The sequence below is a fragment of the Nanorana parkeri genome, unplaced genomic scaffold (genome assembly GCF_000935625.1).
Source record: "Nanorana parkeri isolate BGI_ZX_2015 unplaced genomic scaffold, ASM93562v1 scaffold319, whole genome shotgun sequence".
Lineage (NCBI taxonomy): Eukaryota > Metazoa > Chordata > Amphibia > Anura > Dicroglossidae > Nanorana > Nanorana parkeri.
Genome location: NW_017306587.1, coordinates 255,409 through 277,246, shown reverse-complemented (window position 1 = coordinate 277,246; position 21,838 = coordinate 255,409). Strand labels below are relative to the sequence as shown.

Below are 21,838 nucleotides of genomic sequence, written 5' to 3'. Positions count from 1 at the left end.
GATAGAGCTTTCTTTTGGTGGTATATAAGCACCACTGGGGTTTTTTTTTTATTTTTTTACTAGATAATGAAAAAAGTACCATAAATTTCGAAAAACAAAATGTTTTCCCTACGTTATGTTAAAAAAACATTTATTCTTACCCATATTTTTGGTAAAATATAAAAGATTGGGTCACGTCGGGTAAATAGACACCAAACATGTCAAGCCTTAAAATTGCACACGCCCGCAAAATACGAGCACACCGAAAATTGGCTATAGGCGACGCTTTAAACGCTTTTACTGCTCATCAGTTTAATGTTATCAGTGATTAATGGCCCTAGAATTATTGCTCACACTCCCACGTTCACAGCAATATGTAACACGTGCGGCACAATTGTTGTTTTCGCGTGTGGGCACACCTGGCGCATGTTTGCGTGTGTATGTGGGGGACAGGGGACTTAAAACACTTTTTTGTTTAAAAAAATAAAAAAATAATATGCTTCTTTATCTTTTTATTACTCTCTCTTTTTTTTTACACTTTATTGCTATCACATGGGGGGCTAAGAATCCCCCTATCTGATAGCCAATTTACATGACAGGTCCTTTATATGGAGACATCAGGGGTCTCCAAGACCCCTAATGTCACCTAGGGACAAGCTTCTGAAGCTGGAGAGTGACAGCAGAATGCGGAAGTGATGTAACATAAATCCCTTCCTGCATTCGGGGACTGGAGAGGGGTTCAGAGGGAGATCGTGCACTGATCTCCTGTCACAGAGCAGCCGTGCCGGTCCCAGCCGCACCGGGCACATCGGGTCTCGGGACCGGCAGCGACAGCTGCTGCCAATACAAGCAATCGGGCATCTCTAGGGATGCCTGATCGCTTGAATGTAAAGCTGCCGGCCAGTCGTTTAATTACAACAGCCGGACAAGAAGCTACTCATCGGGCTCCTGCGTCCTCTCGTCATAAACAAGAGGACGAGCGGATTTTTCAAGCCCTGGTCCATAGCCCTCTCCTCTTCTGGGAGTGTCGAATTACTCTGTGCTGTCCCTCATCTCCCTACATAACCTTTTATGTAGCTGTTGGGGGAGGAGCTATAGTGTCATTGAGTGTTGGCTCTGAGTCTGCTGGGGCTGCTGAAATCACATCCAAGATGGCAGTACCCAGCAGCAATTTCAGGGCTTCTGGATGTCTACACGAGGCAGACTTTTATTTTACTTTAAAAGGAGAACTATGGGGTTAAGGCTTTTCCCCATAGTTCTCCTTAAGGTAACAGGAGGATACAAACTAGCGTCCTCCCGTCACCCTAAGCTCAGTATACCGCGAGGTACAGCTAGCGGTATACTGAGACGCCACAGTATACCGCGAGCAGTAGCTGAGACGTCGCAGCTGAAGCGGATCCCGACAATTATGTCTGGATCCGCCCAGCTGCGTGAGTGACAGCTGGCTCTGCCTATCTAGAGGCAGAGCCAGCTGTACCTGCCCCCTCCCCGTTCGATCTGCCAGTCAGCGCTGGCGGAAAGGAGCGGGGAGGGGGGAATCCAGCCCCTCCTCAGTCACGACAGAGAGCTGTGACAGGATTGAGAGGTGAGCGAACGCCAGTATGTGTTCGCTCTCCTCCCGATCTACTGAGCCAACCTGTGACAGTCTCATTGTCACAGGTCGCCTAGAACTATGAGGTGAGTGAAAAGCACTCATCTCATAGTTCTCCTTTAAATGAATATAAAATCTTATAGAAAGAATTAGTTGAAATTTTTGGTCCAATGACTGGGTCTTCTTAACTTGTAAGGTTTGCTGGTTATTGTATATCCGAACTGCAGCTGTTCATTAGTACATTACTGTTACAGTATTTTACCCTCTCAACAATGCTGCAGTATTTGCTGATGCACCATAAATAAAACAGCCTAATAAATATTAATTAGACTAATTAGATATCTGATACACTCATTGATCATTATATGCAGGCAAGTTTCAGCCATGACAAATATTTGAGTGGCGCTTATAAATATCTCTGAGTCCAGGAGCGGCAAATAATTATAAATATATTTTATGATAAAATCAGGAGTATTGATCGATAGACTCTTCCTGCATGCTAGAATTTGTTTTCTGCCCTTTAAGAGGAAAATTGTTCTGAAAAATACTGATAAGCTCAGCCACAGAATCCCATCGATTCACAATGCAAGAATTCAACAGTAACAAAGCAAACATGGTATTAGGTATGCGAGGCAAGAAAACAATGTGACATCAAAGCATTTGTACGGAAAAGAATTAAGGTAGACACAGACATGCAAACAAAATTCCAAATGATCTTCTGAATGCAACAATTACCTCTGTGGGTATACCAACACATGACTACTGCACTGGTCCATACCACAAGTAGAGATGCATCTAGCATAAGCCCCCATTCCCTAGTACAAGGGCCCATCATCATGCCGTCCGTCTGTTTTTTTACTACGGGCGGACGGCAAGAGGTTAATGTCCTTTTCATTACCTGGGGTCTGCTTGGAGAGCAACCCAACGCTCGCCATACACTGCTCAAATTTCGTCCTGCTCACCATGCCAAATTTTAAAGCAGTGTGTGGCCCCCCTCAGGACCGCCTACTCATCTGCAGACACTGTTTGGGTATTCTGACATCTGGTGTCAGACTATATTAACCCAGTTGGGGGGGTTCCATTCCATGTTTTACAAGGGCATGCATTTTTTCTTGTTCAACCCACAGGGCTAAATGAGAAAAATGACTGGTATATGGCCATCTTTATAATGGATCCTTGGCATCAGATGTATTTTTTCATGTTAAAGTGCATGCATGCTAAGCAATAAGTAAATGTAACAAAGATATTTATGACCTCTCACGGAGATGACAGAACTTCCCTTTCCAATCCATTTATCTGCTTGTCTCTGCAGAAAGACAGATCCATCTTTGTGCAGGCATTATCCAGGGCCAACATCTACATCCAGAACTGAGATGCCGGCTGTGGGATGAAGTAGTCATGTAATTCCTGGAACATGTACAATTCATGGAGGTATTCACAAATGTCTTAGGCATGAGGTCATGTGGGCTTGTGATCCTGCCACAGGTTTTTCCAAAATTGCCAGCGGCAGGATTAGGAAGAGGCTGCGTGTTGGTCCCTATTGAAACACTCCCACTATAGCTGACACAGAGAGATGTCGCTCCCGTTGCTAGCGACCGCGATTCAACGGCGCTCAGGCCAACAACAGAGCGACATCTTGCTGCATCTAGCTACAGAAGGAGCAATTCCAAAGAGACAAACAGGCAGACTCTTTAGTGATCACGTCGATGGTTATTTTTCTCTAGCAGCAGACTCACCCATTTGACATCAGCCTTACGCAGATCAGCTGCTGCTACCTCTCACCTTGCAGCTTGTTACAAAGTTAGAATGTTGTAGTCCAATCATTGGGGGGTGAGAAAAATCTTCTATCTGTCTGCAGCAGACTGATTACATCATCCAAGCCAAGGAAAAATCACTTAACTTGAGTTCAACATCTGCTTTTTAATGATAAATGGTAAAACCTTTTTGAAAAACATTATACCAGCCTTTCTCAACCAGGGAGTCATGGCACCCTGAGGTGTCTCCTGCCTTTCTCAGAGGTGCCTCAAAATTTTCATGATGCTAATCCAGGCAGGGTAAGATCCATTCAGGAAAGGACGGAAGTTTGCCAGCGTCCACGCCTGCTCTGCCTCCCTTTCCCATGCCGCCACAGCTGTGGCTCCTGTTGTAATGGTAGTACTCTGATGTGAAGGGGCCTTATGCAGTTAATGGGTGGCTTCTGAAGTAAAGGAGGGTTCTGGATCTGAAGGGGAGTCCCCCCTTAAAATCCATACCAGACCCGTATCTGGGATAAGGCCACGCATAATTTTTAAATTTTAGACTGGGGTGCCATGAGATTTTGCACATTTTTAAAGGGTGCCGTGACTGAAAAAAAGTTGAGGAACACTGCATTATACTGTTGCTATATATTCCAACATAATCGGGAATACATTAATAGACTCGCCGGGTTACTGAAAATCCACTTTACAAAAATAATTTTAAAAAAGATCACCCAAAACTTTTACAGTATTTTAGTTCGGAATGGATGCTTGCAGGTCCCAATCACCCTCAGATTCTGGCAGGTTCCTAACTCTTTCTGCTCCAGTAGCATGAAGAAATGCCCCTTGAATGACAATGAGAAGAACCAAGAACCACAGAGATCTCACCAACTGAGTCCCCAAGAGATGTGAGGAAGGAATGGATATTTTGACCTCCTACTATCGACTAAAAATTCCAGAATATAGTAAAATTCCTTTAAAAAGCCGGTTCCTTGGTCCACAAGACTGAGCAAACTGGTACGTAACCCAAGTTTTTGTAAGAAAATGTTATTTAAAATTATACAGCCTTTCTTTACACCTTCTTGGATTAGTAGAATCATTTCACAGCCAGAGGAGGAAGGATTATCCTATGAAACTGGTGTAAAAGTGTCGTTTCCTGTGGCTTCACGTGATACTTAGAGATTTCTGAGTGTTCTTCACCAAATGTTCCCCTAAAGCACATGCAGGAAACCTGCTGTTAGGCCTGGTTCACACAGAGTTCATGCTAACAGCAGGCTCTGTCAGGGTCCTTTTCAACAGATTCTCTCTTCTCTTGCTTCACAGTCAGCCTAGGGGTAATGGATGAGGTGCATGGCACCAACAAAGACCTCATCTGCATCCATACTCTAAAGTGTATTACAAAAGGAATGAAGGGCTTTTTGAACTGCAAGGAGTCAAAGCTTTCATTCAGACTGTACAGCCATGCTACTGGTGGAGAGATCTTTTCATATTCTGGCATCCATATTGAACATCTGAATCTGGCCTTACATTCTTTTACTCCCAGAAAAACATAACATGACATCATGAGCACAACATATAGCTGCGAAAACAGATGAGTGTAGCGTTCAGTGATACAGAAAGGTGATGCAAAAAGAGCCATCAACAAGTCAGAATTTACAGTCTATGTTTGGAACTCAATGGTTTAAAGTGAGCATTACACTCCAAATAAATTATTTAGGGAGCACTAGTGCTGGAATTTTAAAAGCAAATCAGTATGTTTTAAAGTAGATCTTAAACCAATCACAAAAATATAATATGAGCATTAACATGTTAATGTAATTTCAAAGGACATTATTGTTCCTGCAAGGAAACTGGTTCAGAGAAGAGATGGGGTTGAGCCTGGTGCGAACTCAGTTTGCCCGAGTTTGCCCAAGCCTGCCTAAAACTCTGGGTCTGGAGGAGGGGGTGACGGTCAATCTGCGGTGGAACCATTGTGAGGTATAGCTGTGGGGCTGGGAATGCACCTTCCCGCACCTGATTGGATCGGGAGCTGGGAGAGGCAGTCAGAGTTCTGAGTGGGTTTGGGTGAACTGAGGCGAACTGAGGTGGCAGCAAGCCGAGCTTCATCACTAGAGCAATCCGATGCTGGAGTGCGTACATGCTGGAGAGATTCAACAGCGCTCAGGTCAGCAAGAGAGCAACATCTTGCTGCATCTGGCTACAGAGGGAGCAATTCCATAGAAACAGACAGGCAGTCTCTTTAGCAATCGTGCCGGTGGTGATTTTTCTCTAGCCCCAGAACCACCAATCTGACATCAGCCTTATCAGCTGCTGCAGCTTGTCACCTTGCAGCTTGTTACAAAGTTAAAATGTATTGCAGTCCAATCATTGGAGGTGAGGAAATGCTTTCATCTGTCTGCAGCAGACTGTTTACATCATCTCAGCCAGGAAAGATCACTTGACTTGAGCTCAACGACTGTTTAAGGACAAATGGTAAAGCTTTTTTAAAACATTATTCCAGCCTTTCTCAACCACAGTGCCATAGCACCCTGGGTTGCCTCCTGGCTTCTTCAGAGGTGCCTTGAAATTTTCGCACAGCTTCATGCATTTCCAGGATGCTAACCCAGGCAGGATGAAATCCAATCAGGAACGGATGAAAGTTTGCCTGTGTCCAGTGCTGTTCCACCTCCCACCCTTTGCCATGCTGCCACAGCTGTGGCTCCCGATGTAATGGTAGTACTCCGATGTGAAGGGGGCTCATGCTGTTGAGGGGTGGCTTTTGAAGTGAAGGGATGGGGGGGGTTTTGATCTAAAGGAGAGTTTTCGGGGGTGTGTTTTTACATGGGGTCTCCCTTTAAAATCCATACCAGACCCCTATCCAAGATAAGAGTACACATCATTTTTTACATTTTAGACTAAGGTGCCTTGAGATTTTGCATACTGTTAAAAAGAGTTATGCGACTGAAATAAGGTTGAGGAACACTGCATCATACTGTTGCTGTATATGCCAACATTTCAGGAATATGTTCATACAGACTAATAGGAGTTACTGAAAGTACACTTTAAAAAATAAATAAATCACCTAAAAAATAAATAAAATCACCCAAAATCCAAGTAATGCAAAAAGAGTAATCAATAAGTCAGAATTGTCTCCTGTGATTGTTTACATCCTGTGGCAAACTCTTCTTTCTGCCTGCCGTGCCTGAGCAGTAGAGTGCCATAGAAATTTGTGAGACTCGTCTACCTCCGTCTCCCGGCAAGTCGAGCCCTATAGAAATGTATGGAGCAGGTGTGGCAGCATTGTATGCACACACTCGGGAGATTTCCCCTCACTTCCTTTCTAGTTAAAGCTATAGGCACTGGACACATATCTCCCAGTGTGTTTGTGCATGAACCCTAAAGATTGGGAACAGCTGCTTCAACCATTGCCCTCTGACCCTATAATCCTTTCAAATATACTGCACTGAAAGACAAGCAGATTCATAATGAAATAATGGCTGACAAGACATGCTCGATAGTTATTAGGAAGTAATACAACCTCCAAATCTTTCCTTGCTTAGATTACCACAAATATATAAATATTCATTCATATACCACAACCATGCTTTTGTTATAACAAGCATATACACCATATTGCCAAAAGTATTGGGACACCCCTCCAAATCATTGGATTCAGGTGTTCCAATCACCTCCATGGACATAGGTGTATAAAATCAAGCACCTAGGCATGCAGACAAGGAGCACAAGCATTTCTGCTATGTGGTCCAATGATTAAAAAATATGCCACATTGGCGTGTCCACAGAACCGGGTGAAAAGTTGCAGTGGATCATTGCAGGCGAGTTCAACAATAACAGGTTTTTACTGCTCATTGTCTTTGCTGGTACTCAAAAATTGTATTCCATCATCTTAAAATTGAGACTAGGAATTAGAAATTCTAGGATATTTATTTGACAACTATATTTTTTATTTGTAGTGTCAACATATTCTGAATATGTCTGTGAAGGTTCTCATTCATCCAGGTCATGGTAGATCTGTAAAAAATAAGTCAAGGCAACTGGACTTGCTGTATTTTTCTTGAAGACATTTCACTGGTCATCCAACCAGCTTTCTCAATTCAGAATGACTTGTACAAAAATTATCTGTACAAGTCATTCTGAATTGAGAAAGCTGGTTGGATGACTAGTGAAACGTCTTCAAGAAAAATACAGCAAGTCCAGTTGCCTTGACTTATCTTTTACAGATATAACATATTCTGAAGCACTTTAGAGAGCTCTGAACTGTTCATATCAGGTCCCATCCCCCAAAGAAGCTTACAAAAAAGGAGTTGCATACACAGTAGGGCTAATTTGGCTGAAGGTCCAAAAACCTTGTACTATGTGAACAAACTAGATCTCATGAAGACATGTCTTGCAAACTCTCTGCACAATTGTCTATGGTGGGAAATGAACTTAGGACCCCAACACTAGAAATATAGAGGAGACAGTGCTGCCTATCTAAAGATCTATTAAACAAGTCTACAACCTCCAACTCTAGACACTATAATGGCTGACATCACAGTGATTGGAAGTGCGAGATGGAAAACTAAAACAAACTGACAACTGATGCAAACAAATAGGTAGGAATGGAAATGACCATTTGTATGTTTTTCCTAATCTGTTTGTGTTGCTTGGTATTGGCACAAAGGCCGATGTCTACCAGCAGCGCTAACTGCTTTCCAATACTAGATCCAAAGCACTTCGCCTCAGCAGCCTTAATAACTCTTCCACTGATTTCTTGCTCAAGCTTTCCATTAGCTTCTCTATCAATTGATGCTTAGAGAAAAGTCAGCTCAGCACCTTCCCCTGGAGATCAATAGTCTCTTTATTGTGACACCCACAATAGCAGTAGAGTGGTTATTATTTTTAGATATTTTGTAGATAGGAAGCACCATCAAAGCTCTATTTCTAATGTGTTGCCGCTCCAGGAAATAGTGCACGGCTCAGCAGGACTATGATTATGTCTGGACAATAAGTTCAATGTTATACAAAGTAGTAATACAGAAAAAGCAATGCACTAAAGTTTTTTTGATCACACGCAGAAAGTTTTAATTACGTGCGATTTTTGTATTATGTCGCAAGATGTGAATGTCACAATAGACATGTTGAGGAAGATGTTACAAAAGGTGTGCATAGCACAGCATTACACAAAACAGTTCCGAGTGATTTGTCCAAGAAGGTGCGTGGCTTTTAAAAGGGGGCTGGACTTTCACATAGGTGAGCAGATTATCCAATGAGTTTTTCCAAGTAACCTATCAAACTGCCCAACTATAAAAGAGCGCCATGCTAAAAGATACTGTAGACTGATATATTGGACAGACTGCCATGCGAGAGTCTCACTGTATTACTAACCGCATTAGAGGTAAACTGGTTGAGATTAGAATACATAGTAATATAATGCCAGAGAGGGACTGCTTTGCACAGATCTACATGCAGGATATGAAGATGATCAATAAAAGAAATAGTTAATTATCAGTGCAATATGTTTTAGACTTGACAGCACTAATATAGTGCCAAGAATTGCCTAAGCAATGCATATCCAATCACATCAGCAAGTTATAGTTGGTCACAATCCAAAAGATAGTGTACAATTGTACAGAAATGTATGTGGTTAGGTTTAAAATCTTCTAATGTACTACAGTACCTAGGAAGTACCCACCACATAAATATATTTCTATAGGGACCTTTGTTTCGATAACAACTAAGAGGGGAATTCCCTCCCATTGGAAAGATATCCTCTCACTTTCTGTTTAGTGAAAAGAAATCTCCAAATGAGACACAAATGGCAAAAATGAAAACAGAGCGGTTTTAACCCTATTCTACTATATACTAAAGTAAAAAACAAAAATTATACTTTCAATTGCAATTTTAGAGTACTTAACCTGTACTGGGCCCAGATACCCCCCTGCCAGCATCCTTGACATGCCACGTATCTGTCCCTGCTCTGCTGAAATGCTTGCCATTTCATCTGCTTGGCACTATACAGCCTATAATTGAACATTCTCACTTTCAGGTCCTGCTCTTCCCATGCATTTGAGTTTAAATCAGCATTCACTGCAAGTGCTTATGAGGAATGTTGGGAGAGGGTTTCAGGGCCTCACCAAGGGTAAGTACACTTTTTTGCTGTCATGCAAAAATTCACCCAACTGAATCAGTACTTGGTTGAACCACGTTTGGCTGCTCTCCATAACCAGATGGAATGTGTAATGTTTGTGCTCTTTCCTGGCAAAATCATTCTGGCTCTGCCTCTGCCAGGTTGACACCACTGGTGAACAGCAATTTCCACGTTTTCCTTGCCATAACATAGGATTTTTGACTTATCTGTAAAATCCTTTTCTTGAAGTTCAGTACAGGACACAGGCAGAATTGAAGCTGACTGGGCAATATGGCGGGATTGTCAGGTGACTGGACACTAGCAATAAACCTAGTTGTCATTGATTCTGCCTGTGTCCCATGCAGTAAATTATCAATGTAAATACCGTCTGAGCTTTGAATGGCCATTCTTGAACAGTTAGGTTCTTGGTATAAACCACTCAAGTGTAGCTTAGGTTGCAAGTTTATGATTGTCATTCTGCTGGAAGGTGAACCGCTATCCCTGTCTCAGGTCCCTTGTGGACCGAAACAAGTTTTCCTCTAGAATTTTTACTCTCAATCCTTACCAATCTCCCAGTAAACCATGAACAGAGTACGGTCTACAAACAATGCACTGTTGCTACTACTGAAATAAGGAGAAATGTGGATTGTTTGGCAGTAATACAGAGTCATAGCTGTCTGGCTAACATTTGCTAGATTATATTCAAAGGAAGGAAGACCGCATGTATGATTGACACATATGTAAATCTGCATCCTCTCCCATCTGCATCTCCGATGCATTTTAGATACTGTGAAGGACAATGGGTGGTGTTTATGCAACACTCAGGAGGCAGAAGTAAGCCTTTGAAAATGGTGTCAAAGTCTTCAGCTGGACATTTATCATGGGAAGTGCAAAGACCTACAATCCAAATTCCTAGAAAAAAGTAGTGCAAGCCCATTATAACTGCATTAAAAGACAAAGTTCTTCTTTAACGAAGCATGCAAGAAGATTAGCTAACATCTTCTACTCTAATCAAACACATAAGAATCAACTGAGGCATTAGTAAGAGAAGGTGACTTTCCTGCCGTTGCACGTCACATGAAAATGTCCGCAGGCTTTTTATCCATGGGAGCTCCTGACTGAGGCTTATGCACAGCTAGAACACGGAAAATACAACACTGCTCCCCTACAAGCATACACAGATTTGCCACTCTTACAGGTGAAAGTAATATGCAAGATTTATCATTTTTATAGCCTTTTCCAGCAGCAAGAATTACAAGTTGTAGGGAGAAAAATCAGCATGCACAGTAATGCAGATATATTTATGACTGCGAGGCTTGCGTGGTGTTGCCATGGAGTCAGAGCACCGTTTCAAATACAGCGTCTTAAATGAATACCATGCTTACCAGATGGAGACATATATTCAGCGTTTGCCCTACAAACCACCTGGACTGGCAGATTGCACATTTGTAAGAAGGCCTGAAAGACATTGAAAACAGAAATAAAGCATTTGTTGGCTGATGGCAGAAAAACAGATATCAAAAGACAATATGTAGCGGATCATTAAACATGTTTACTAAGACCTCCAGTTCTCTGTAAATTTCTACCATAAGCACAAAATCTGAAGCGCTGTAAAAAGTCACATATTGCAAATAAACAAGCAAGTTTATAAGGACTTGATGAACCCACGCGGGCGTAGCAACACATTAAGATCTGGGTTATGAGCCAATGACTGTTGATAACACCAAAGAGAACCTGTAAGAGAACTCAAAACTACAAAGATGCTATTTATCTGTGTAGCCACCAGTTGCTAAAACTTGCAATGGCTGACTCCTACAGTACACTCTACATGACTGCATACAGCCTGGATTAGCTATGATTAATTGTGGCTACAAACAACCAAATAGTGAGCAACAGAGGATTCAACTGAAGCTTTTGGAAACGGATCATAGAAATCCCATTTTGATTTGGTAAGTCATACCAAAAATTCACCCACATGGATGGGCCTAGAGCTCACCATACTCTAAGGTTCAAACTATCTTGCTCTCCAGCCCACAATACTAAATGTAAACTTAAAAGAGAACTATGGGGTAAGTGTTTTTCCCCATAGTTCTCTTATGGGTCATGGGAGGACATATACTAGCGTCCTCCCGTGATCCAAAGCTCAGTATATCGCGAGCTACAGCTCCCGGTATACTGAGAGCGCCGCATCTGGGATCGATCCCGACAATGCTTCACTCAACTGCGTGAATGACAACAGTCTCTCTCTATCTAGAGGCCGAGCCAGCTGTACCCATCCCCTCCCCCGTCCGTTCCTCCAACCAGCGCTGGAGGATCGGAGCGGGGAGGGGGGAAATCCCTGTGGGGTGGTTAACCTCTCATTTTTGAGCAGTGACAAGCGGTCAGTGATTACCTCTCCACTTCAGGTGACGGGAATGGCCCTTGGCGTCCCCAAGTCCAATGCAGGTCTATGGAATCTGCACTAGACGTGATGATGTCGGCGGTCCTTAGACCACCAGAGTAAAGGGGAGACGAGGCTTCGGGGATAGGTCTAGCAGTTGGGAGGGAGCCAGTGGGAGCGAGGATCAGGTAAGCAAAACAGATTTTTGCTATCCCCTAGATATAAACAGTTAACCCATGCAGTGCGAGGGCAGCCCCACTGAAAAGGGGAAACTTTTCATTTTCTAGGAGCTGGGCTTTAAGACCTTTAATATTGTTTTGTTATAATAAATAAAATCACTTAATTCAATGTATATTTTTCAAAGCGTAAATATATGTAAACATTTCCAGACAAGACATCAAATTCTGTTCTATGCACCCCATCCCCACTTCAGAAGCTGAATGCATACACTGTAACTCAATGTCCCATAGCTATGCAGCAGGAAGCATAAGTAGATCAAATCATGTAATAGCGAGCACATTAGCAATGGGTCCATTACATGTAAACAAAATCAGTATTGTAGCAATTTTACATCAGAATGCAGGAAGTCTTGCAGGGTATTCACCAACTAAGCTATAAATAACAAATAATATATTTTTGTCTCTACTCTCAAACCGACCATCTGAAACGCACACTTCCACATCAAATCTTTCTTCTTCCGCTAGCATTGTATGATTAATGGAATATTAATAAGTGGCCAATAAATGAAGTCTAGTCTCGGTCTGAATTATTTTATATGCATCATGTGCTGTTTCAGGGATGGCTCAGGAGACATTGTGTCTGCATTACAGTGGGCTCTGTGAAGATGATCTAACAGCTTTCAGATTTGTAGTTATCAAACAAGGGATAATTGAGTCAGACAGCATCGAAATAACAAAACTCTGCTTGTATAGCCAAAAGGAAGCAGGGCAAAATAGATGCTTGCAATGCATTTCATGTTTCCTAATGCCTTTATTCATTTAACATTTACTCTTCCAGTATAATGCAAGCAACATAGATTTTGTATAAAAAAAAAAGAAGAAGAAAGCAAATTAATTTCTTGGAAAGTGGACACACATGTGAGCTGTTCACTGGATGTTATAATGGACTTGAATTTAAATGTTACCCATGTTAACAGTTTTATGGGAATGCATAACTAAAGTAAACCTCTTTTGATAGAACATGGAGGTTGCCAATTCTAAATATGCTTGTTGCCTGGCTGCTATGCTGATCCACCGACTTTAAAATAGACCTAACCTCAAAAAGGGAAGATCTGTTATCTTATAGTGGACATCTAAAATTGTTAAATATCCTTAAGCAGCACAATGAAAAATAGCAGTGCGCTTTCTGCACCTAGGTACTCCTGTGCCTTGAGACTGTATAACTGCAGTGTGCAATCTAAGGCACTGCTGCCTCGCACTGATAGACTCACAAGATATTTTAGAGTGAGATCTGTCATTGTCAGCTGTGCTGCTCCCCTCCTTCTGCTTCTTGAACATTACCCCATCAGTCATGAAGGGGGGGGAGGAGGGAAGCAAAGCCCTGATCCTCTACCAAGATGGCCTCCTCAACACAGAGACACAGTACAGAACTAGGCATTGTCAATCTGGTGACTAGTTCTTTATACTAAGATTACCACAAAGCTCCAGATAGTCCGTGTACTGTGGAGGCCCAATAATGCTTCTGAATATAAGGAGCCATGACGTCATGTCGCCGGCGTCCATAGCTCCCAAGCATTGGCTGTAAGAGCTACTGCTGTCAATAACCACTGTTTAGACAGTGAGATAGAATCATGATCAAACATGATACAAATGTAACAATGTTCCTTTCTATCTACTTGGTTTAATTCATCTGCAGATAAAAGGAACGAGCCTGGATCTGCAGAAAATGTAAATTAACGTTATCGGACTAATAATAATTTAAAAAAATGAATAAACTTTGTTGATCACTTATTAATGTTGATTTACACTAAACAGCCCTTAACTATTATTTTCCTGCTGTGTTTTTATTTTTACTTTTCTAACCATTAATATTTTAACTTGTTTCATTTTAAAAATAAAAACACAAAAAATAAAAAAGTTTTTATTTCATTTGTAAATACCTTTGCAATGCTTAGTACCAGAATCACAATTGTAGTGTAATTTTAAATGATAAAAAAGTATAAATGTTATTTTATCATTTGTAGTACAGTACAGTAACACTAATTGTTTGTTAATCGAACACTGATCGAAGAAGGAAAGAAAAATGTTCTTTTTCAGTTTTGTCATTTTTTTTGTCTACAAATTTACATAAAAAGAAAAATCTAAATTTTTTCTCAATATCACCAAAATACAATATATATAAAGCTACTTTGTTATTTGAAGTAATTAAAAAGTTATTGCCAAATCAATAGGCCCATAGCATAGGTGTAATGGGGTGAGAGCTTAAGTGGTTAATACTTCTGACCTACTTCATGCTGATATTAAGGTAATGGGGGGCACATATATTAAGCAGACCTTGCCTTTTACTGAAAGGTCTGCTTTGGTTTTCTGTAACACTTTTAACATTTTCAATCTATGAAATAAAAAAATCTATCCTTCAGAATGTAAACTTAGGTACTGAGGCAATGTACTTTGACATGAATTGTGTTACAGAAGTATCACATAATAGATCAAAAAGGTACAAACAACATGTATGAATGTCATGGGGATACAGAGTACGAGTGTAAGCGGTGGGTTTAGGGCTTGAAGTTGACATAAGATGCTGAACTGGGATGCCAGACTAATAGGAAAAAAACCTCCACTGCTTGTCATGTCTGCTACATGACTATTTTACCTCAGTGACCTTGACCAGGGTCTTATGAATCATTAGGTGTCTCATTTGACATTGTGGAAGTTATTCCTCACCAGGCTATCCAAAACACCAAAGCTAAAATAAAAGCTTCCTGCCATTTGCCTACTGAGAAGATAAAGCTTGCCGACAATCTAGATTTTACTCAGATAGGGTTACTAGCTGCTAGATGTAATTGTCAACAATTGCTTCTATTGAGACCAAAACAGACTGGTTTCAGCAGATGGCTTGGCTAGTTTACACACTGCTTTCACAATGTTGTTATATACCACAGTGCCTTTGTCACAGTAGGCTTATTCCAAGTCACTTGAGCACAAAATGGTTTAAAGTGCCAAAAAAAATAAAAATAAAAAGTAGACCTGAAAAGTTTAAAAAATAATCAAAATCCCACTCAAAAGTATCTAATTTTAAACAAACATAGTCCTAAACATTACCATAACCTGACTTCTGAACCCTTAACCCTGAAGGTAGACTAAACTCTAACCCAATCCTTTACACTAACATACCACTTCGGTTCATTTTAGCCTAATTTTAGCCTAAATTTAAAGAACTATGAGACGAGTGAAAATCACTCAGCCTCATAGTTCAAGCCGACGTGTGACAATGAAACTGTCACACGTCGGCTCAATAGATCGGGAAGTGAGCAAACACAAACCGTCACTCGCTCACTTCTCGATCATGTCCCTGCAGAGAGCCGTGACTGTCACGGCTCCCTGCAGGGATTCCCCACCTCCCCTGTCCGATCCTCCAGCACTGACTGGCGGAACGGACGGGGGAGGGGGCGGGTACAGCTGGCTCTGCCTCTAGATAGGCAGAGCCAGCTGTCTATCACGCAACTGGGTGGATCTCAACAGTAATGTCGGGATCCGTCCTGGCTGCGGCGGTCTCTGTATACCGCGAGATGTACCTCGCGGTATACGGAGCTTTGGGTCACGGGAGGACGCTAGTTTGTGTCCTCCCGTGACCCTGGGGAGAACTATGGGTAAAAGTACTGACCCCATAGTTTTCCTTTAACCACAGACTAATCCTTAAACTTTAGCATAACCTAATTTTTAACCCTACAGTACATCTATAAGCAAATATTTTAATTTTTTTAATTGTGTATAGCATCTGTGTCCTGCTGAGATTTTCTTTCAGTTCCTGTCTGTGTACACAACAAGAAGTGAGAGGAAAGCTCTCCCAAATAGAGACGAAATGCCCCCTTAGACAGCAGTTACTAGAATAAATGTCCCCATTAGACGTTTTCCCTCTATTGAAGTTCTGGTGACAACTCAAAATGTCTGATTTTCTGATCACCAGGATAGAGAAAATTTCCCCAGGGACATAAAGGGTGATTAAAAAAAAACCAAAAAAAAAAAAAACACAGGTGTTCTAATCCTTCCATATTCTGGGCCTCTCTGATTTAGTTGCACTTTGGTACTGGGGCTCGACTTTACTTATCATTATGGTTGACTTCCATCAACTGCCAACCTCTCAGCTAATGAGACTGCCCACTGATCCAAAAGGAAGGTGAGGTGAGGAGCTGGACCCACTGGCGATTGGTTCATAAGAAAAAAAAAAAAAAGAGAGTCTTAAAGTACAGCAGCTCTCCACAAGGTGCAGGGCCCTCCCTGTAATAAGGTCACCTGGCTTGAGTAATCAACAGGTAATCAGGAGTCCAAAAATAGTATTTTATTGATCCTAGGGATATTCAAATACCAGTTCAGATACCAGTACCGATACTTGGCATTTTCACGAGAACTACCTGGGTTGCAGCTGGGACCTGGCTCTGGCACTCCACCACTGTCCTAAAATCATTAGTCTGTTTTGTTTTCGAAAAATGGTCAGATGACAACAAAACAAAAATGATCAGTAATTGGGATCTGTGAGTACCTGGACAAGTATCAGTACATATACTTGAAAAAATGGTATCGGTACATCCCTAATTGATCCACATACATCCCCAAGACAACAGAAAGCATCTAGTACGTTTCAAGGGTCAAACAATCCACCTTCATCGGGGCTTTGACAACAGCCTTAAAGAACTCTGACTATATGCCTAGTAGAGCTGCAGCTAACGATTATTTTCAAAATCGATTAGTTAGCCGATTATTAAGTTCGAAGTGTAAAATTATACAGCAATCAATGCAGAATTGCACCAGCTATAGAGGACTACTAATCCCAGCAATAGTACAATATACAGCGCAATGCAGAATATCACCAGCTATAGAGGAGCACAACAAATCCCAGCAATAGTACATTATAGCTGGTGGTATTCTGCATTGCGCTGTATAATGTACTGTTGCTGGGTTTTGTAGTCCTCTATAGCCAGTGGTATTCGGCAGTGCACCACTGTATAATGTATTATTGCTGGGATTTGTAGTGCTCCTCTATAGCTGGTGGAATTCCACATGGCGCTGTATAATGTATTATTGCTGGGATTTGTAGTCCTCTATACAGCGCAGTGCAGAATATTACCAACTATAGAGTGCAACAAATCCCAGCAATAGTACATTATACATACAGTATATAATGTATTGCTGGGATTTGTATTCCCATGTATAATATACAGCACAATGTACCATCAGCTATAGAGGAATAAAAATCCCAGCAATACATTATAGAGCACCACGTGTGGGAAAGTGCAGGCTTATACCTGAGCAGTCTTCCAGCAACTTGCTTCTGAGATCGGGCCTGTCAATCTGCCGCTGTCATCCCCCCACACCTGCTCCTCCTTACTACATCTCCCCGCGTCCCTGTGCCGATGGAGAATGTGGGCGGGCGGTGTCGATTAGTTGTTGCAGCCCTAATGCCTAGGTCACTGCATCAGAGCCAGGCGTATTGAAGCTGACAGCTTGGAATCACCCATGTTAGGCATTTGTACATCATCATTCTGTGCCTCTTTCTGGTTTAGTTGCACTTTGCTACTGGGGCTTGACTTTCCCTGCCTTCATGGTTGACTTCCAACAACTACCAATCTCTTAGCAAATCAGACTGCCCTTACTGACCACCAAGCTGTCTCATTGGAATGACAGTTCACATAGTTTAGTCATTAGGACAGACATTTTGTGCTCCAAAATCCATCACGCTCAAAAATCTGCATCTGAAACTAAGAATTTGCACACATTTGAACACATAGAGAATTATTTTCATAGACTTGAAACTATGGGGAAACTTTTGAGACCACTAGTAACATGCAGTTTGTAGTGAAATGTGTAAAGTACAGCTAATGAAATGAAAACCTATATAAAAATTGCATCACATTATAAGGCACATTGCAACAATTGTTTTATAATGAAAATACTCACTTTGAATAAAAGCTGCTGCTTCAGTACCCTGTATCCAATACTTAATACTTTATGAAAACAGCTGCAGGGATGCTTGAAATTTGGACCGTGTCCCAAATACAGGGACTCTTCTAAATGTGTTACTTTAAATTACTGTGGATATTTAGGAACCCATGCCAAGCCATACTCGCTTAACGTTAATTGTTGCCTTATGTTTTATTTCACTTACCGTACTGATTAACAAACAGATGGCACAACCACTGCACATAAATGGTAATGGCATGCCAGAAGATAAGCAAGGAGGGCAAAACACTTACTACTATTAAATCTCTACGTCGCCTTCTCAAGGTCTTCTGATGAGCAAGATATTAGAGCACTTTCTAAACTGGAGTATGGTAAAAAGCCATAAGTCAAATGCAAAAAGGTTATAAACTTGAGTTAAAGCGTACCTAAACCCAAAAGCAAAAATGTTATATATTGCAGCTTACCAGTCCTTCGAGGTTTTGGCTGTTTTCATTTTCTTTATTCAGGTTAAGAACATTTTTAAAAAGTAGAGGAAATACCTGCTGATCTTGCCAAAAAGTGTCCTTTCACTTCCTGCTAGTTTAAAAGGAAAGTACGAAGAACCTAGGGATGTTCAGATACCAGTGCTGATACTTGGCATTTTTATTTTTTTAAATCATACAGTTTAAAAATTAGAATAGAGATGCACAAATCCCAGGAGCTATGTGTGCTCCTTACAAATGACAGCTGCCTCCTAACTTTTGAATTTTTCTCTAGTCTAGTCTTGAAGCTGGAAAAGTATCTGTACTTGTACTCGTACCGAGTACAATTCTTGGTATCTGAACATCCCTACTTATAATTTTGCTTTTTATACTACGAGTCTCACTGATTCACCATGTAACGGAGAAGAACACAGGCAGACAAGTTTGAAGTCCAGCGTTTCTGACAACCATAGCTGCCCCCATAGATGCAATGGAGAAATTAGTGTAGACATGAAGGGGAAGGAAGTATGTTATCTGAAGGATTACCAGGTGAAAATAAAAGGGGGAAAAAAAGTCTGAAAAAAAAAGAAAAACGAATGCAGTCACTATATCCAAGAACTGGTAAGTGCAACATATTACATTTTCCTCTTTGGGTTAATCTACACTTTAAAACACACCCAATATGAGAGAAATACATAGGCTGTCATTGCTGGCTACCTTCTGAAATTGCTAGTTACTTGACTGTCTGTGCCATAAAGATTTACAGCCCACATCATATAAGAAGATTCTGTATACTTACCTTTCTGGTGGCCCGTGGTTTAAACTCTGTCGCTTTGCTGATCCTCAGCTGCTGCAGATATTGGACACCTGTGGGTGTGTGGAATACCTGCTCCCTCGCTGCACACTATGGTTCCTCCCACAGACTGGTACTTCATTACAAGACATACTAGCCAAGAGGAGGATTCACAGTGTGTGGCTGGAGGAAGAGGTATTTCCACACTCAGAAGTGTCACATATCTGTGGGCTAGGGATCAGCAGAGAGACAGAGTTTGAGGCAATGGTATGTGTTTGTATGAACCAGAGATTGGATCCTTTTTTGTGCAGACACACTTCATTCACATTGCCACTTTGCCTTGTATTTTGGATCAGTTCATTTAAGTACCCACTAATGCTTTGCAATCACTAGAATGTTAGTGCAAAGGCACGTTTCTGCACTTTGTCGTCCTCTGGAAAAATCACTTTGGTTGTTTTTGGGACTAAACATTTCAGCGCACAAACGGGTATTACATGCTTATTGCGCCTGAATTTTTTTTTTATCCAGATGTGAAAAACTAACACTCATTGACCCTCAACCTCAGTGCCCCCTCCCCCACACTTATCCTGACCCCTAATCCTAACCCTTTATTTCAGCCTAAGCTATAAATGTAACCTAAACCTAACCCTTAAAATGAACACAACATTTATATCTCCCAAAAATCAACTTTTAACATGCATTCAACCCCCAACCTCAGGTGAATTTAGATTAGCATGGCAATAAATCAGATACAAATCCTACATTATTATTGTCAGGAAAGGAAGTGATGCAAAGTCTATCAAACCTGGACAGAGACAACATTTTCAAGAGAGTGAAAGAGGGTTAGAACTTCTGGCTATGTTTTTATTGCTGTGTGTGCCCTTCTGTCCAACTGACTACCCCAACACTCACTTTACTCACTTACTTTGCACAACTCACAAGGACATGAAGTTAGAAAAAATCTCTCCAAGGGGGCCACATAAAGAAATGTTAACTATTTTCCATTCCATCAAAAACTTTTAAAAAAACAAACACTTGCAGGTCTATTCACAAAAGGGTGAAGAGTTTGGAGAAGGCAGGAGCAGTGAACAATCTAGGCCAAAATAGCCGATTTGGAAAAATTCTCCAATTCAGCTCACTTTCCAGTTCAGCTATGTTGTCATAAGAGTGTTCACGTCTCCTGCCTTCTCCAAACTCTTCACCCTTTTGTGAATAACCCTGTTGATAGACAAACTGTGGGCTTATTTATTTATTTATTTACTATTGGTATTTACAGTACATAGCACTGACAATTTATGCAGCACTTTACATCAGTGAGCTCTACAGAATCTGATACCCCTACAAACTGTGTTTGCAACTATACCACCCCCTATTTTGTAGGAGACACAATGAAAACATTGGTTAAAAAATTGGTATATTTTCTCTGAAATTAAAAAAACAAAAAAAAGTGTTATGAGGTGGTTTTAGATACAATGTTTAGCAGACATCATCAATAACCCATACTAGAATACCTAGTCTGCTACACTGAAGATTATTTTGTATTCAATGTATTTTGAAATAACGTAGTAAAAAAAAACAAAATAACATTTAAAAAAAAAAATCATAAGACGAATGTTGAAATAGGCTGTCATTGAGGCTTACTATCTAACCTTGTAGATATAGAACACAATTGCATTTTACTCCGTGATATACCAAGCCGCTAATTGAGTTAGGGTAATTATGGCATCTATAGTTTACCACAAAGTGGGCGCCTAATTATGTTTGTGCCGTTTTACAGCAAAATAAATTCTTTTATACCCGAGAATTAAATTTATAGGAATGCCAAGTTAAGTTTGAGAAACTATTTATTTTGTGCCACCGCTGAACACTTCAGTAATGATATAATATAATTGGTGCAGGATTTAGAAAGAGTAAATTCACTTGTAGCACAGGGGAGGTACGGAAGATAAATGAAGATTCTATTCATTTGGCTGTAATTTCATCTGAGACCTGTATGAGAGATGGTCGCACTGACATAGTGAAACTGCTGAGCTGCAAAATTACAGCAGGTACAGACACGATTCTGTATGCCCAATGAGGGCTGATAGGCACATAGTATTCCAGATTATTCCAAAAGTGTGGATCCTCTTGATATGTACCCTACATAGAGTACATTTACCTGTTCTTTGATCATCAAATATGCATTGTATTTGACTGAGATAACAAATCCAGATTGAAGACTGAAACAAGGGATAATTTAATACATGTCATAACCCATAGTAACCAATCAGCCATCATATTTTTAACTGAACCAGCTGTGGTATTATGAAGTCTGCTTAGTTACTGTGGATTGTTGTGCATTCCAGATCAACTGTTCTTTGGTCTTCAGAGTAACTTTTAAAATGACATAAAACCCTCAGATTTTTTAACATGAAACAATATTGTAATGTGTGCCTTACTGTAATCCATGGTTGTTTCCCTTCTCTTTGCTGCTCTTCCTTTTAAATCCTCATATCTTTTCATGCTGGGGGAGGTCTATAGGGTCTTGGCATTCTGAAAATATATAATGTTGGGGGGTTTTACGTCATTTTCAGGCCTAAAATGTGGAACATGGGTGCAAAAAATGAAAAAAGGGCCTCAGTCATGAAGGGGTTAATGCCACTTTAATGTCCT

General features: G+C 40.9%; 1 protein-coding gene across 1 annotated transcript in view; it reads right to left on the bottom strand.

Annotated features, from left to right (window-relative positions):
• The window catches only part of MTX2 (metaxin 2), a 74,218-nt gene that overhangs the window by 20,399 nt on the left and 31,981 nt on the right, over positions 1 to 21,838 (bottom strand). Inside the window, exon 4 of the mRNA XM_018558065.1 lies at positions 10,801 to 10,873. Coding sequence (XP_018413567.1) covers positions 10,801 to 10,873 — 73 coding nt within the window. The remainder of the gene's footprint in view (positions 1 to 10,800; positions 10,874 to 21,838) is intronic.